Source organism: Neofelis nebulosa, chromosome 11 (assembly GCF_028018385.1).
Source record: "Neofelis nebulosa isolate mNeoNeb1 chromosome 11, mNeoNeb1.pri, whole genome shotgun sequence".
NCBI classification, from domain to species: Eukaryota; Metazoa; Chordata; class Mammalia; order Carnivora; family Felidae; genus Neofelis; species Neofelis nebulosa.
Window position 1 is genome coordinate 317,208 of NC_080792.1, and position 14,710 is coordinate 331,917.

General features: G+C 46.5%; 1 protein-coding gene across 1 annotated transcript; it reads right to left on the reverse strand.

Moving 5' to 3' along the window:
- Positions 1-361: 361 nt before the first annotated feature.
- HSBP1L1 (heat shock factor binding protein 1 like 1) lies at positions 362-11,571 on the reverse strand. The gene is made up of 4 exons (XM_058691737.1): positions 11,439-11,571; positions 10,382-10,441; positions 9,286-9,387; positions 362-907 (listed from the first exon to the last, which is right to left on the reverse strand). The coding sequence occupies exons 1-4, from the start codon at positions 11,487-11,489 to the stop codon at positions 887-889; spliced, it is 234 nt and encodes a 77-aa protein (XP_058547720.1). The 5' UTR covers positions 11,490-11,571; the 3' UTR covers positions 362-886.
- Positions 11,572-14,710: the final 3,139 nt, after the last annotated feature.

Below are 14,710 nucleotides of genomic sequence, written 5' to 3' on the forward strand. Positions count from 1 at the left end.
AGATTTCCCCTTCTTACAGGGACACTGGTCATTGGATGAGGGCCACCCTTCCCCAGCATGACCTCATTTTAACTAATTACACCTGTGATGACCCCATCTCCAACTAAGGGCACATTGTACTGGGGGTAGAACTCATAGGAATTTATGGGGATCACAATTCAACCCACAACAGAGTCCAAAGGCTTGAGTTCAGAAAGAATATACACTTGGGGGAAAAAGTATTTTTTAGTCTTCTGGCTGTAAAAACAGTGCAATAAAATAATGAGTCTTATTTTCCTTTTAAACATAAAGAGTAAGAAGTCGTTTCTTTTTTTTTTTTTAATTTTTTTTTTAACGTTTGTATTTATTTTTGAGACAGAGAGAGACAGAGCATGAACAGGGGAGGGGCAGAGAGAGAGGGAGACACAGAATCTGAAACGGGCTCCAGGCTCTGAGCTGTCAGCACAGAGCTCGACGCGGGGCTTGAACTCGTGGATCGTGAGATCATGACCTGAGCCGAAGTCGGACGCTCAACCGACTGAGCCACCCAGGCGCCCCAAGAAGTCGTTTCTTATTCCTCCAAACATCGTATCTAACGAACTTAAGTAGGCTGTATTTTCTGTAGAAACCACAGCTCTTCAGTACATACAGCTGGTTTCCTTATCACAGTGTTGAGTGTCTCTCACCCCAGCAGCATGTTGATGGGTGGGTGGTTAGGATCTTCCCACGAACATCTTGTGGGGAGCCGGGGCCACACCCTGCAGCCCTGTCTGGTTTCACCGCCAGGCTCTGCCGCTTACTGTGGCAAGTGGCCTCCTGGAGCTCCGTTGTCTCTGGAGTGTGGGGGTGGTAGTGTCTGCTGTCCCATGTCTTGGAATAGTGTCTTTGGATGGTGCCTGCTGGGCCCTCACTGCTGTGACCAGATTGACTGTGGTTGGAACACAAGTACAAAGGAGGTGTGCTTTAAATGGATTTAAAACTCAAATGCAAATCCTCAGCTTCATTCCTCCAGCCTAAACTCGCCCATTTGCAGAATAGGGTGTATGATCCCATATCAAACGAGGGGCTAGTGGGAACATCAGCACGACCCCAAGTACCTGACATAATAGACAGTATTCTACTTTGGACGTGTATCCAAGATAGAACAGCCAACAATCCTAGGAAGAGCTCGCTGTCATTACTCATCAAGGAAATGCAAATCAAAGCCAGGAGATGCCACTTCACGCCCACTAGGATGGCTGTGAGTAGATTCAAAGGGTCAGATTACTACATGTGTGGTCAAGGACGAGTAGATTCAAGGTCAAGGACATGGAGGCGTTGGAGCCCTCGTGCACTGCTGGTGGAGAGGTGGAACGCTGCAGCCACTTTGGAAACCAGTTTGACAGTTCCCCAATAAAATCGGGAATTACCATTTGACCCAGAAATATCAGTCTTGCCTATATGCCCAAGAGAACGAACACGTGTGTCCACACAGGACCTTGGACAGAACATTGGTGGCAGCGTTACTCATGACCGCCAAAATGGGGAAACAACTTGTGTGGCCATCAACTGAAGAATGGATAGACAAAATATGGCACGGCCATGCAATGGAGTATTAGTTGGTCACAAGTAACTACTGATGTGGGCTACAACATGGTGAACCCTGAAAACATCAGGGTAAGGGAAAGAGGCTAGACGCTACGTATCGTGTGATTCCATTCATAGGAAATATCCAGACTAGGCGTAGGGACAGAAAGTAGATTAGTGGTTGCTTGAGACTAGGAGGAGGGGAAGGGGTGCGGTGGTAGCTAATGGGAATGGGGTTTCTTCTTGAGATGATGAAAGCGTTCTGAAACTGTGATGGTTGTACACATCTGTGAATATACCAAAACCAATGAAGTGTGTGTGTTGACTGGGTGAATTGTATAACGTGAATTATATCTTATTGATAAAACTTTATTGCTATTAACAAAAAAATAAGCAAAAAAATTACACTCCACATTTGTAAACTTACTCTGTACTTGCTGTAAACTTGTATTTATAAGTTGTAATAAGTTCATTCACATAACTATCTTTTTCACTGGAAGTGCTTTGTGACTGCAATATAGTTGAATTTATAATAGTTTGGTCTCTTCATTCCAAGTTTATATCTTATCATTATGTACCTACTGTTTACCTTGCCCAGAGCTAAGTGATTTGCAAACCATTTGCAAACCACCTGCGAGGTAGATAGTTTGTAGAGAAGGAAATTAAAGCTTAGGTTGCCCGAAGTTACAACTCCTTACACAGGGCATGAATTCAAACCTAGATCTGCATGGCTACCGAAACGTGCCTCATCACTGCACCAGGTTGTTTTATTCAAGTTGAAATTAGCTAGTGCAGAAAGTATACCAGTACCCTTGGTTCTCTGAATCTGAATGATTTCTGTTTCCCATCCTCCCCAGGATGGTTTTTGTGCAAAGTCCAGGAATTAGTCGTGGCAGCTGACACAGAGGCAACAAGCCTAGAAGGTATCGAATATATTCAGGGACCCAGTAAGTAATCAAGTACCCCAGGGAAACTGACACAGAGGAGATACGTAAGAGTGTTTATTGCAGTATAATTCGGAAACAGTATTAGTCCAGTGCAAAACAATTCAGAAGGCTATTACACAGCAGTTAGTGACTCAAGCAGAGCTACATACATCAACATAGATGAATTTGAAACTACTGACTGGAGAAGCTGGGCGCAGGATACTATGGTATGATGTCATTTACATACAGTCCTCAGACATTCAAAACAAAGATCCGAAACATGAAAACAACCAGCAACCTTGTGTGTTTGCAGTAGATTGTTACGTGTGGGTCCCTAGACTGCCTTTTTCTAACTTCTGATCCTATGCAGAGGAGAGAGGAGTTGCTCAGAGCACTGACAAAATCAAAGCTACAACTACTCTAAAACCACACCACTGGTATTTCTAAAATCTGCACCCTAAATGTCGTTTCTCAAGCTGCTCAGTTAAAATATAGGATGTGTTCGTGGCCTCACCAGGTTTCTTTTCTTTTTTTTTTTAATTTTTTAATGTTTATTTTTGAGAGAGACAGAGCCTTTTTCAGATCCTCTGAGTCCCTCTCTCTCCCCCCCTTCTGTGCTCTCTCTCAAATATAAACATTTTTAAAAATATTTAGGGGCGCCTGGGTAGCTCAGTCGGTTAAGCGTCCAACTTCAGCTCAGGTCATGATCTCACAGTTTGTGGGGTCAGGCCCCGCATCCGGCTCTGTGCTGACAGCTCAGAGCCTGGAGCCTGCTTCAGATTCTGTGTTTCCCTCTCTCTGCCCCTCCCCGACTCTGCTCTATCTCTCAAAAATAAATATTTTAAAAATATATTTTAAAAAAGTCTATGGTGATAGGTCAGGCAAGAGACCATAGTTGTCAAGAAAGGAAATTAGGGGCGCCTGGGTGGCTCGGTGAGTTCAGCTTCTGACTTTGGTTCAGGTCATGATCCCATGGTTTGTGTGTTTGAGCCCTGAATCCACCTCAGTGCTGACAGCAGAGAGCCTGCTTGGGATGGTCTCTCTTCCTCCCTCTCTGCCCCTCCCCCACTCGTGCTTTCTCGCTCTCAAAAATAAATAAATAAACTTTAAAAAACAAAAAGGAAATTAAATGTGAGAATTAAACCTTCAGACAATTGCATCCGGAAATGCTGCCTTACAAAGTTAGCCCTTTGTTATTAAGCTTGGTGTTCTCATAAGTTCAAAAATTTTGTGTGAAGGGGCGCCTGGGTGGCGCAGTCGGTTAAGCGTCCGACTTCAGCCAGGTCACGATCTCGCGGTCTGTGAGTTCGAGCCCCGCGTCAGGCTCTGGGCTGATGGCTCGGAGCCTGGAGCCTGTTTCCGATTCTGTGTCTCCCTCTCTCTCTGCCCCTCCCCCGTTCATGCTCTGTCTCTCTCTGTCCCAAAAATAAATAAAAAACGTTGAAAAAAAAAATTTTTTTTAATTTTGTGTGAAATGAGTTTTAAATTGCAAGTATATGAATATAGCATTTGATACTGAATTCGCAACATTTCACTTAAGTATTCTATGAATAAACTGGTTGCTACTGAAGTTCCGTATCAGTCAAGTTTAGATTGGAATAAGCATGGTTAAGCACGTGTAAACCCATGTGCTACGTCCCCCTTTTTCCTTATGGAAGCATTTGATTTCTTTTAAATATATGTAACAGGGTGCTGGAGAATAGCAATCCTTTATAAAAATGTTAGGAACATGTTGAAACAGGTATGATATTCTAAAATGTCAAATAATCTCTCTAAAGGTTTGAATGAATCATCGAGATGTTTAATGTCAGACTGTTAAAGAGGATCCACAAAGAAGTTAGTACTTTTTGGACAGTATTACTGTTTTTATTTTATTTTTTAAGTAGGCTCCATGCCCAATGTAGAGCTTGAACTCACAACCTCGAGGTCAAGAGTCACACGCTTTACCAACTGAGCCAGTCAGGTGACCCTAGTGTTTTTATTTAGTGAATAACTAATAGAAGTTTTCTTTTCTACCTACTTTAATCTCTTAAAAATCCTGGATTTTGAATTGTGATCTATGTTATTAATGAGGACTCAAATCTGTTTGGTTTACTTCAATTCAAATATCTACTTTAGTTTCTGCTAAAATTATAATAGCAGCTAAAATGCTTTGAGATTTTTCACCTAATCCAATAGAACTATCATGATTTTAAGTCCCCAAGAATACTCAATTAAAAAATTTTTTTAAATGTTTATTTATTTTTGAGACAGAGGGAGACAGAGCGCGAGTGGGGAGGGGCAGAGAGAGAAGGAGACAGAGAATCTGAAACGGGCTCCAGGCTCTGAGCTGTCAGCACAGAGCCCGACGTGGGGCTCAAACCCACGAACCGTGAGACCATGACCTGAGCTGAAGTCGGACGCTTAACCGACAGCCACCCAGGCACCCCAGAATACTGAATTTAAATGATGCCATTTTAAAACTTGGATTAAAAAAGGAAAGACATACACCACTGTTGGGAGTATAAAATGATGCTTCATTTCTTTTTTTTTTTTTTTTTTTTTTTTTTTTTTTTTTTTTTTATTTATTTTTTTGGGACAGAGAGAGACAGCATGAATGGGGGAGGGGCAGAGAGAGAGGGAGACACAGAATCGGAAACAGGCTCCAGGCTCCGAGCCATCGGCCCAGAGCCTGACGCGGGGCTCGAACTCACGGACCGCGAGATCGTGACCTGGCTGAAGTCGGACGCTTAACCGACTGCGCCACCCAGGCGCCCCGATGCTTCATTTCTTAAATGCATTTGACTAATGTACCCGGTCTTCAGTCACACTTTTGACCCTAATGAAACATGCAGAGAATTCATGGTAACAGTGTTCCTTACAGCATTATTTATAGTAGCAAGATGGTGGGAAATATCGTCAATGTCCAAGGAACAGTCAAGGAAATGGTTAAATTATTACATCCATATGATAGAATAGTAGTCAGCCATAAAAAAATATATAAGAAGTGTGTGAAATTTTCAGATGGAAAAATGTTTATGATATGAAGAGAACAGGATATGAGATTATAAACAACATCATCAACCATATATAGAATTGTATGTACAGAAAAATGTTTACAGTGGCTAATTCAATTTAAATTGTAGAATTATGGGTGGTTTTGACTTTTGTATGAAGAATAAAATTTATCTCATATGAAGGAATCATGTTATTTTTACAATGAGAGCCTATTACCGACCCTGTTCTGCTTTACTTTGGCTCAGAGAGGCAAATTGGATAATTATTTGAAAACGTCTCTATATAACCTACAAAATAAGCTGAACTGTGATCTTTGTGCTTCTTCTTGGTAACCACCTCCTTAGGAGCAGAGTGGGCAAGGGTGACCTGGGACGAGGCGGGCTGTTTTCCTGGGTTTTGTTTGGTTTGGAGAACACTGCTATCAGAATGTGTTTGGACTAGACAGAGAACCATATGACTGGAAAAGCTGAGTTGGAATGCAGGTATTGAAAAAGAAATCTCAATCACAAAACAGCTTATGATTTTTTTTTAAAAAGATCTATCTAGAACACAATTCAGGAAAAAAAGCTGACCTGATATAGCTTATGCTTTCCTCCCCTGACTTGTAAATACTAGGTATGCGTTGAAAGATGTTCTGCCATTTTAGAACCATCTTGGTCAAGTGGTTAATCGCCTTCTAAACTATGTTCTTATTGCACTGTTCTTTTAATCTTTCACTTCATTAAAATGAATTTTTAAATTAAATAGTAAAAACCAGAACACATACTATGCAAATTGTCATTCAAAAAGTACAACTTTGACTTTATCATATTTTCAAGTCTTCAGGTCTGTAAGAAAAAATTTGAAAGAGGTAATGGTTGATTTATATACCAATTAATGCACAGTTAAATAACCTGGAATCCAAAGCTGTCAATAAAATACCTTAATTTCCTGTAATTTAAAAAAAAAATTTTAACGTTTATTTATTTTTGAGAGAGAGAAACAGAGAGAGAGACAGAGAGAGCACAAGTAGGGGAGAGGCAGAGAGGGAGGGAGACACAGAATCCGAAGCAGGCTCCAGGCTCTGAGCTGTCAGCACAGAGACCCGCATGGGGCTCAAACTAACAAACTGTGAGATCATGACCTGAGCCGAAGTCAGGGGCTCAACTGACTGAGCCACCCAGGTGCCCCAATTTCCCTTAATTATTAAAACATTTTGTGGATAGGAAAAATTGAGTGTATAGAAAACCACAAATTTTTTTTTTTAATTTTTTTAACGTTTATTTATTTTTGAGGCAGAGAGAGACAGAGCATGAACGGGGGAGGGGCAGAGAGAGGGAGACACAGAATCGGAAGCAGGCTCCAGGCTCGGAGCCATCAGCCCAGAGCCCGACGCGGGGCTCGAACTCATGGACCGTGAGATCGTGACCTGAGTAGAAGTCGGACGCCTAACCGACTGAGCCACCCAGGCGCCCCCACAAATTTTTCATGTTTGACAGATGGAGTCAGTGTGGATTCACAACTGCAGGTGAATAAACTGCGCGTTCTCTTACCGAAATGTGACTCCCGCATCAGTATTCCACCGCGGTGACTGAGCACACAGTACCCCAGAGGGAAGCGCCCTGCTCCTTCCACCCACACACTCACTGCCTATCTGTGCCTAAGTAATTGCGGGAAAGGTGTTACAACGTCATTTAATGGGAGACTGACAAAGTACCAGATCTATCGAATATAGAACAGCAGTTTTTAACATCTTGGGTTCCCCACAACTGGAACACAGGTTTGAGGGGTGTGCACAATCCCCTGAGATTTACAGCACAAGCCAGCCCTGTGTTAACCCTGACCTAGTGCGACCAAGCACAACCAACAAGTACAGATTTGTGCAAACATCTCAGTTTGTTTAGGTCTTTTCATTTAGAAGGCAGTACCACTTTTATTTATTTATTTTTTTATTTAAAAAAATTTTTTTTAACGTTTATTTTTTTTTTTCAACGTTTTTTTTTTTTTTTTTTTTTTTTAATTTTTGGGACAGAGAGAGACAGAGCATGAACGGGGGAGGGGCAGAGAGAGAGGGAGACACAGAATTGGAAACAGGCTCCAGGCTCCGAGCCATCAGCCCAGAGCCTGACGCGGGGCTCGAACTCACGGACCGCGAGATCGTGACCTGGCTGAAGTCGGATGCTTAACCGACTGCGCCACCCAGGCGCCCCAACGTTTATTTATTTTTGAGACAGAGAGAGACAGAGCATGAACGGGGGAGGGTCAGAGAGAGGGAGACACAGAATCTGAAGCAGGCTCCAGGCTCTGAGCTGTCAGCACAGAGCCCGACGCGGGGCTCGAACTCACGGACCGTGAGATCATGACCTGAGCCGAAGTCGGCTGCTTAACCGACTGAGCCACCCAGGCGCCCTGGCAGTACCACTTTTAAACACACTTGGAGATCTGACCTTCTCTCAGGCTGCGTGCACATCACGTAGTGAGGTTTCCACACCTACTTGATCGTTTAACTTGGTGCCTAATATTTAGTGGTTTTGACCAAATTGAAAACAGCAGCTAGATCTGAGTGATGGAGGTTAGGGACCTGGTTACCTGGCTGCCATCCCATGCCTGCAGTGTGCCAGATCTCTTCTGGGCACAGGGCTTCCTGCCCTGAGGCTCTCCTCTTCTCACACAGTCAGTCCTGCAGGGGGGCGGGGGAGGGCTTGCTCGCCCCGCCTCAGGACTGGTGGGCCCCGTCGAGGGAGCCTGATTGAAGCTATGTCTTCCACCTCAGAGACAGAGCGTCCTCTGCAGCGTTTTATGGTGGCAGCAGGATGCAGGTTACGATTACCTTTGTTACCAGGATACCAGATGTAGGTATTTGTAAGTCGCTGATAGGTGAACTGGCCCTGATTTAGCAGGATTAAGTGGGGATAATTTGCCAGCTGACTTAGGATAATTATAAAAGAGACAGTAAAACAAGGGAAACAAAGACACCTAATCGTTCGATGAGAATAATCTATTATTCTTATCTATCAGAATAAAATAGACATAAGTATCTTAATGAAGTTGTGAAACTCCACATATAGCACATGGACACAGATCCAGTCTGAGACCTGAAGCCAAGCATTTACTTGCATCTTCAAGATTAAATGCAACATTCCACTGGAAAGGTTTGAATTGTGGGGGATGGACGGCTCTTGAACCACTGAGAAACGGGTTGAGGGCTTAATGCCCATATGTCTTCTTCAAATGGTTATATAAATATATTGTCTGAAACAGAAACTACGTTATAATCCCCAGTCTCCAATTCATCATGATTTGTGTTTTGATAGAAGACTAATTTGAGGGGTGGTTGTGAAAAGCACTTTAATAACATCCATTTTTTAAATAGTAGAGCTTGTCATTTAAACTACACTTTTTGGGGCGTCTGGGTGACTCAGTCAGTTGGGTGTCCGACTTCGGCTCAGGTCATGATCTTGCAGTCTGTGGGTTCGAGCCCTGCGTTGGGCTCTGTGCTGATGGCTCCGAGCCTGGAGCCTGCTTCAGGTTCTGTGTCTTTCTTTGCCCTTCCCCTGCTTGTGCTCTGTCTCTATCTCTCAAGAATAGATAAACATTAAAAAAAGTTTTTTAAATAAATAAACTGTACACTTTTTAAGGAACTATGACAAGGAGTGTTTCTCTTAGTCTATTTAGAAAAGAGCATTTGTAAATGTCTTATTATTCCTGAAGATTTTCCACGTAGTACAGAGGCAATAATCCCCACAGTGAACAAATATGGGATTGTATTTTTCAAGATGAAAGCAATCAAAAGATATGCAAAAGACAAACATATTTAGTTTCCTAATAATGGCCTTACCATTTGTTCTTTAATAGAATTTTCAATCCCAGCTTGCACCATTAAGTCATTCACATTCTTCTGTAAATCTTCGATGCGATTTCCCATTTCTTCCAGTACAATGTTAAGGAGAATTTTACACAGGGCACAGAGCACCAGCCAGAAAGTCCTGAGAGATCCTTCAGATTGCAGCTACTCATCGAGCCTATCGATAAAATGCCCCGGCAGTGCAACACTTAAAACGAGGGACTCAAAGACTACGCGTACTAACACCTTAAGGTCAGTGCAAATTAACTATTCCCCTGAGGTTTTTGGAGCGTGTCTTTAACCTTTGAATTGTAAGCTCAGTTCTTTTTTCTTTTTTAATTTTTTAAAATGTTTATTTTTGAGAGAGAGAGAGGGAGATACTGAATCCGAGGCAGGCTCCAGGCTCTGACGTGTCAGCACAGAGCCCCACAGGGGGCTTGAACCTACAGACGTGAGATCATGACCTGAGCCGCAAGCGGATGCTGAACCGACTGAGCCACCCAGGCGCCCCTTTTTTTAAGCAATTTCTATGGAATGAATTCAATTAGTAAAGTGAGCTCTAGCGCTCTAAGTCTTAGGACCGATATTACAGCTTATCTGGATTTGCTCAAACTGGAAACAAACATTTTACTCTAATTCTGTTTGAATTCATGTCTTAAAACAGCTGCTGAAGTTGCAAAACCAAACAAAACAAAGGTCAGGAGAGCCATACATAGTATCCTCGGTTGAAGACATTCCATGTGATGTTTGCAAGTTTCTGATTCCGTGGAAGTGCACAGATGTTATTCAGCAGACTACTCAGATTTAGTAGTCTGTAGGCTCAGAAAGCCCCACTGGGTAGTATTGCGCTTGCGTCCTTGTATCGTGTTGCTCTCATACAAAATGCCCTGTATGGCTGGCCAAGCAGGAAGTAATTACCTGTGAGTGGTAGTTAATACACCAGGGTATCATGGAAAGGCACAATGTAAACACCAGGACATCGTAGGTCAACAATTATCCACTAATAGCAGACAAAAGATATTCCTTGATAATATTGCAGTTCAAAAGCATTGTATAGTATTTGTTATAAGGTAGAAAGGATATTTCTGAGGTTCAGAGTTGCAGTTAGAGCTTGAAAATGTTCTTGAAGTTCCTGAAATAGGTTTTCTGCCTGAAAAAAAATGAACCATAAGACAATTGAATATAATATTTACTCTTGATGTAGGGCATTTTAGCATCATGGAATAGAACCTCCATATAAATATATAGTTAGTTAGTTAGTTAGTTAGTTAGATTTTGGACAAGGTGTCCAGAGCTTTCTATTCAAAGGCGAAGGAAAATCTTCTGAAAACAGTGCTGGGACAATGAGAGCCAAATACATAACTAACTAACTAAGCAGAGGTGCTTCACACCATACCCCGAAATTAACTCCAAATCATCATACACCTGAATGTAAGCGCTGAAACTATCAAATGTCCAAGAGAAAGTATAGGAGAATGCCTTAATAACCTTGAGTCCCCCAAAGAATTCCTGAGCAGAGCTGAACCAGCCATCCAGAGCACACGTGGGCCTCGCGTCTCCCCTGCACTCTGGGGTAGTTACCAGCTGGGGTGGGATGGCAGGATTTGTTGACCAGGCCATAGGCGAGTATCGGTATTGTTGGTGACGGCAAGCCATATTTGCATATTGCCTCCTTGTGGCTTACCAAGTGAAATCTGGAACCAGGGATAATTGCCTCCCCGCACCTGTCTCTGTCCCCATTTTGGAGATGAGAATACAGAGATGGGTATCAGTGTGCAACCCGCACGTGCGTATGAAGGTGCTGCGGCTTCTATCGGGAGCAGTTTCCCTTCAGACGGTTTGGTGTTTCTGTTTCACTTTTGTCAAGAAAATGTAGCCTCAAGTATATATAACGTCTAACAAATTCTTTTCAAGAAGACAGACTAGCGTTTGAAGTCGCTTCCTGACCCGCAGCCTGGCGCTCCTGCTCCGGGAGCTCCTCCCGGCGAACCGGAAGCGGGAGCCCCCCTCCCCCCCCCCCCCCCCCCCGCGAAGGGTTTGCGCCCCATGGCGGGGTGGGGGACGCACAGTCCGGGAGGAGGTGCGGCGCCCAGACGGTGAGGAGGGTGAGGAGGGACGCGGAAGAGGGGAGGGGGGCCCCCACTCACCGCGTCCCGCAGCGCGTCCCCGCCCCGGGCTTTGGGGCTCCGCGCGTCCATGTCGGATGATCCGGGTGGTCCAGGTGGGTCGGCGTCCCTGTGGTCCAGGTGGGTCGTGGGGGGGAGGGGGGCAGGTGGTCCAGGTGGGTCGTGGGGGGGAGGGGGGCAGGTGGTCCAGGTGGGTCTGGGTGGGGGCAGGTGGTCCAGGTGGGTGGGGGGTGGCAGGTGGTCCAGGTGGGTGGGGGGTGGCAGGTGGTCCAGGTGGGACGGGGGGGGGGGGGGCGGGGGGGGGGGGAAGGTGGCTGTGGCGGATGGGCCGGGCCGCACCTCACCCACACAGATCCCTGCAGCGATGACGGCGGCGGCTGCAGAGATGCTCAGGCTTCGGAGGCAAATACTGGAAGAGCCTGGATGTTCGTACTCCTGACCCCCCGGACGCTGGAAAAGGGCCCAGAAGGGAATCCCTGGACAGGGCGTGGCTGTCCGCGCCGGGCACCCTGGGCACCGGCGTCAGGTCCTGGGAGGAGGCCCGGGGAGGTGAGGGCTTGGGGAGGTGGCCGCTCCAGCCCGGCAGTCAGCCCCCACCCCCGGGGGAGGGAGGGGAGACCCTGTGCAGGGAAAAGGTAGCTCGTCCAGTTTGACGGCTTCCCCTGCGCAGGACTGGTTTGCTTTGTTTTCATTGCGTCAGAGACGGAAGAGGGTAGCTAGAGAGTGAGCATCGTCTTTTTACTCTTATGACAAAGTATACACAGTATAAAATTTACCATCTTTTAATTTTTTACTTTGAGAGAGAGAGTGCGAGCAGGGGAGGGGAAGAGAGAGAATCCCCAGCAGACTCCCCTCTGTCAACAGAGCCCCACGAGGGGCCAAACCCACAAACCGCGTGAGATCATGACCTGAGCTGAAATCGAGTCTGACGCTTCACCAACTGAGCCCCCCAAGCGCCCCTGACATTAACCATCTTAGCCCGTAACCATGTGCAGGGTGCAGGGGCAGGGGTTGTGTCACCAGCGCGCACCTGCACAGCCCCTCCCCGGCCCCTGGCACCCATTGTCCTGCCTTCTGCCTTTAGGTTTCCTCCGTTTTTATGCAATGTGGTCACTTCTCTAGTGAGATCACGGAGACCCTGGGTGACTTAGCTGCAGCCTGCACGTGGCCTCTTGTGCACCCCCGTCCTGGGCCCATAACCACCCACCCACCAGACAGCCAGCTCTTTAAATCTCCGCCATTTCTACGGTCAACTTTACACCTAAGGACGTGACCAAGTCCTGGCACACCGCCAACACTTGCGTCCTGTTCTGATTTTACTGAAGCCCTGGAAGGAAGGTCTCATAACCCATTTCTCTCCTGGCACCCTTCAGGCCTGTCTGGATTGTGGCTCGTGGGTCACTTCCTGGTGACCCCCAGGACCCTGTTTTTTAGCAGGTACCTGTTTTGGTTACGTGTCTGTACCCTTCTGGACTCAGAGCTCTGTGGGGCGGGGCTGTGTCTGTCTGGGTCACCCCCGTGTCCCAGGGCCCAGCCTCATCAGGAGAATGCACATCAAAACCACAATGAGATCCTACCTCACACCCACTATGATGGCTAGAATCAAAAGACAGACAATGAGAGTGTTGGCAAGGGTGTGGCAAAGTTAGAGCTCTTACACACTGCTGGTGGGATGTAACATGGCCCAGCCAGTATGGAGAACCTTCTGGCAACTCCACGGAAAGCTACACATAAAGTCGCCATATAGCCTTAGTTCTACCTCCGGACATAGACACGAGAGAAGTGACAGCATACATGTGACACAGATGTTCACGGCAGCACCGTTAACAATAGCTAAGGGGTGGAAACAGCCCAGGAGGCCACCAATAGACAAATGCAAAGAAAATGTGGTCCATCCATCCGGTGGAACGTTACTCAGCCATAAGGAAGGAAGGAAGCACTGAGGGGCGCTATGACGTGGGTGAACTTGGGAACTTCATGCTAAGAGAGGGAAGCCAGTCACAAAACTCCACATATTGTGACTGGCTTCCAGTTACATGAAATGTCCAGAATTGGCGAATCCATAGAGGAGGAAAGCAGGGTGGTGGTTGCTGGGTGTTGTGGGAGGAAGGGTATAGGGAGAGACTGCTCAACAGTTAAGGGGTTTCTTTGGGGGGGGCAAAATAGTCAAAAATTAGGTTATGACGATGGGTGCATGACCCTGTGAATAAAGTAAAAATCACTGAATTGTATGCTTTAAAGGGCGGATTTGTGGTATGTGAATTATATCTCAATAAAGCTGTTAAAATACCTTTTTAAGGGTGCCTGTGGCTCAGTCGGTTAAACGTCCGGCTCAGGTGTGACCTCACGGTTTGTGGGTTGGAGCCACGTCTGGCTCTGCGGTGCTGAGGGTCCCCAGCAGGGATGCTCTCCCTCTCCCTCTCTCTGCCCCTTCCCCCACTTAAACACGGGTGTGCGCGTTCTCTCTCTCTCTCTCTCAAAATAAATAAACTTAATAGCTTTTTTAAAGCATGGCTGTGTTGCCACTTTTCGTGTCTTTCTAAGGATCTTTCAGGGACTGAGGAGGAAGCCTTGCAGTAGGGACCTTGGCCCAGGGAGAGGGGGGTGGCAGGAGGCGCACTGGCTAAGCCCTGAGCTTCAGCCTCCTCTCCAAGGATGGTTCCCAGGTGAGGAATCCTGTCCTACGGCTTCTGGTTTCTCTTTGAAGGATGTGGAGGTGGAGAGGCCTCATGCTGGGTGATCTCCGGGTTCTCCCTCAGCCACTAAGGACTCAGGGAAAACCTGCTGGACGAGAGGGCCCAGCCCGGATTCTCTCACGACAGGACCCACCTTGTCTGCAAGGGCAGGTTCCCTTGTGGAAGCAAACGGCTCCCCAGACGCTCCTTCACACAGGGCAGGGCTGCGTGGTGCTGGACACTTCTGACGTTCTGTGCAGAGCTAGGCTGGGGTGGGCCTTGGGAGCACCCTGGGAAGCACGGATTCCCGGGAGGACTCCCGGCGCTGACGGCTGGTCCTAGCCGTGGGTCCGCGTTACTGCGCACGCTCACACCCCACGCAGGCTCTGCCTTCCTTGCTTTTAATTACAGACAGTAGACAGCAGGCAGGGAGCACGGCCTGGCCCACGGGAGCCTGGGACTAGACACACACAAGAGCAGGGGCTCTCGTCTCTGAGGCCACGGGCCTCTCTTCTGCCTGTGTTTCTCTCCTCCAAGGAGCCTCTGTGAGGCTGCCCAGCCTGGCCTTGAGTGGTCTTCAGCCCAAGCTTCCAGAACAGCTCGACCAAGGCAAGCAGA

Bases quoted from the DNA above. Each gene is read 5' to 3' on its own strand.
- HSBP1L1 (XM_058691737.1), bottom strand. From the start codon at position 11,489: ATGGACGCGCGGAGCCCCAAAGCCCGGGGCGGGGACGCGCTGCGGGAC. The intron at 9,388-10,381 runs CTCAGAAATATC...ATTCTCCTTAAC, and splicing joins CTCTAACTGCAACTCTGAAC to ATTGTACTGGAAGAAATGGG. The intron at 908-9,285 runs GTAAGGCCATTA...TTCCAACCACAG, and splicing joins ATTCTATTAAAGAACAAATG to TCAATCTGGTCACAGCAGTG.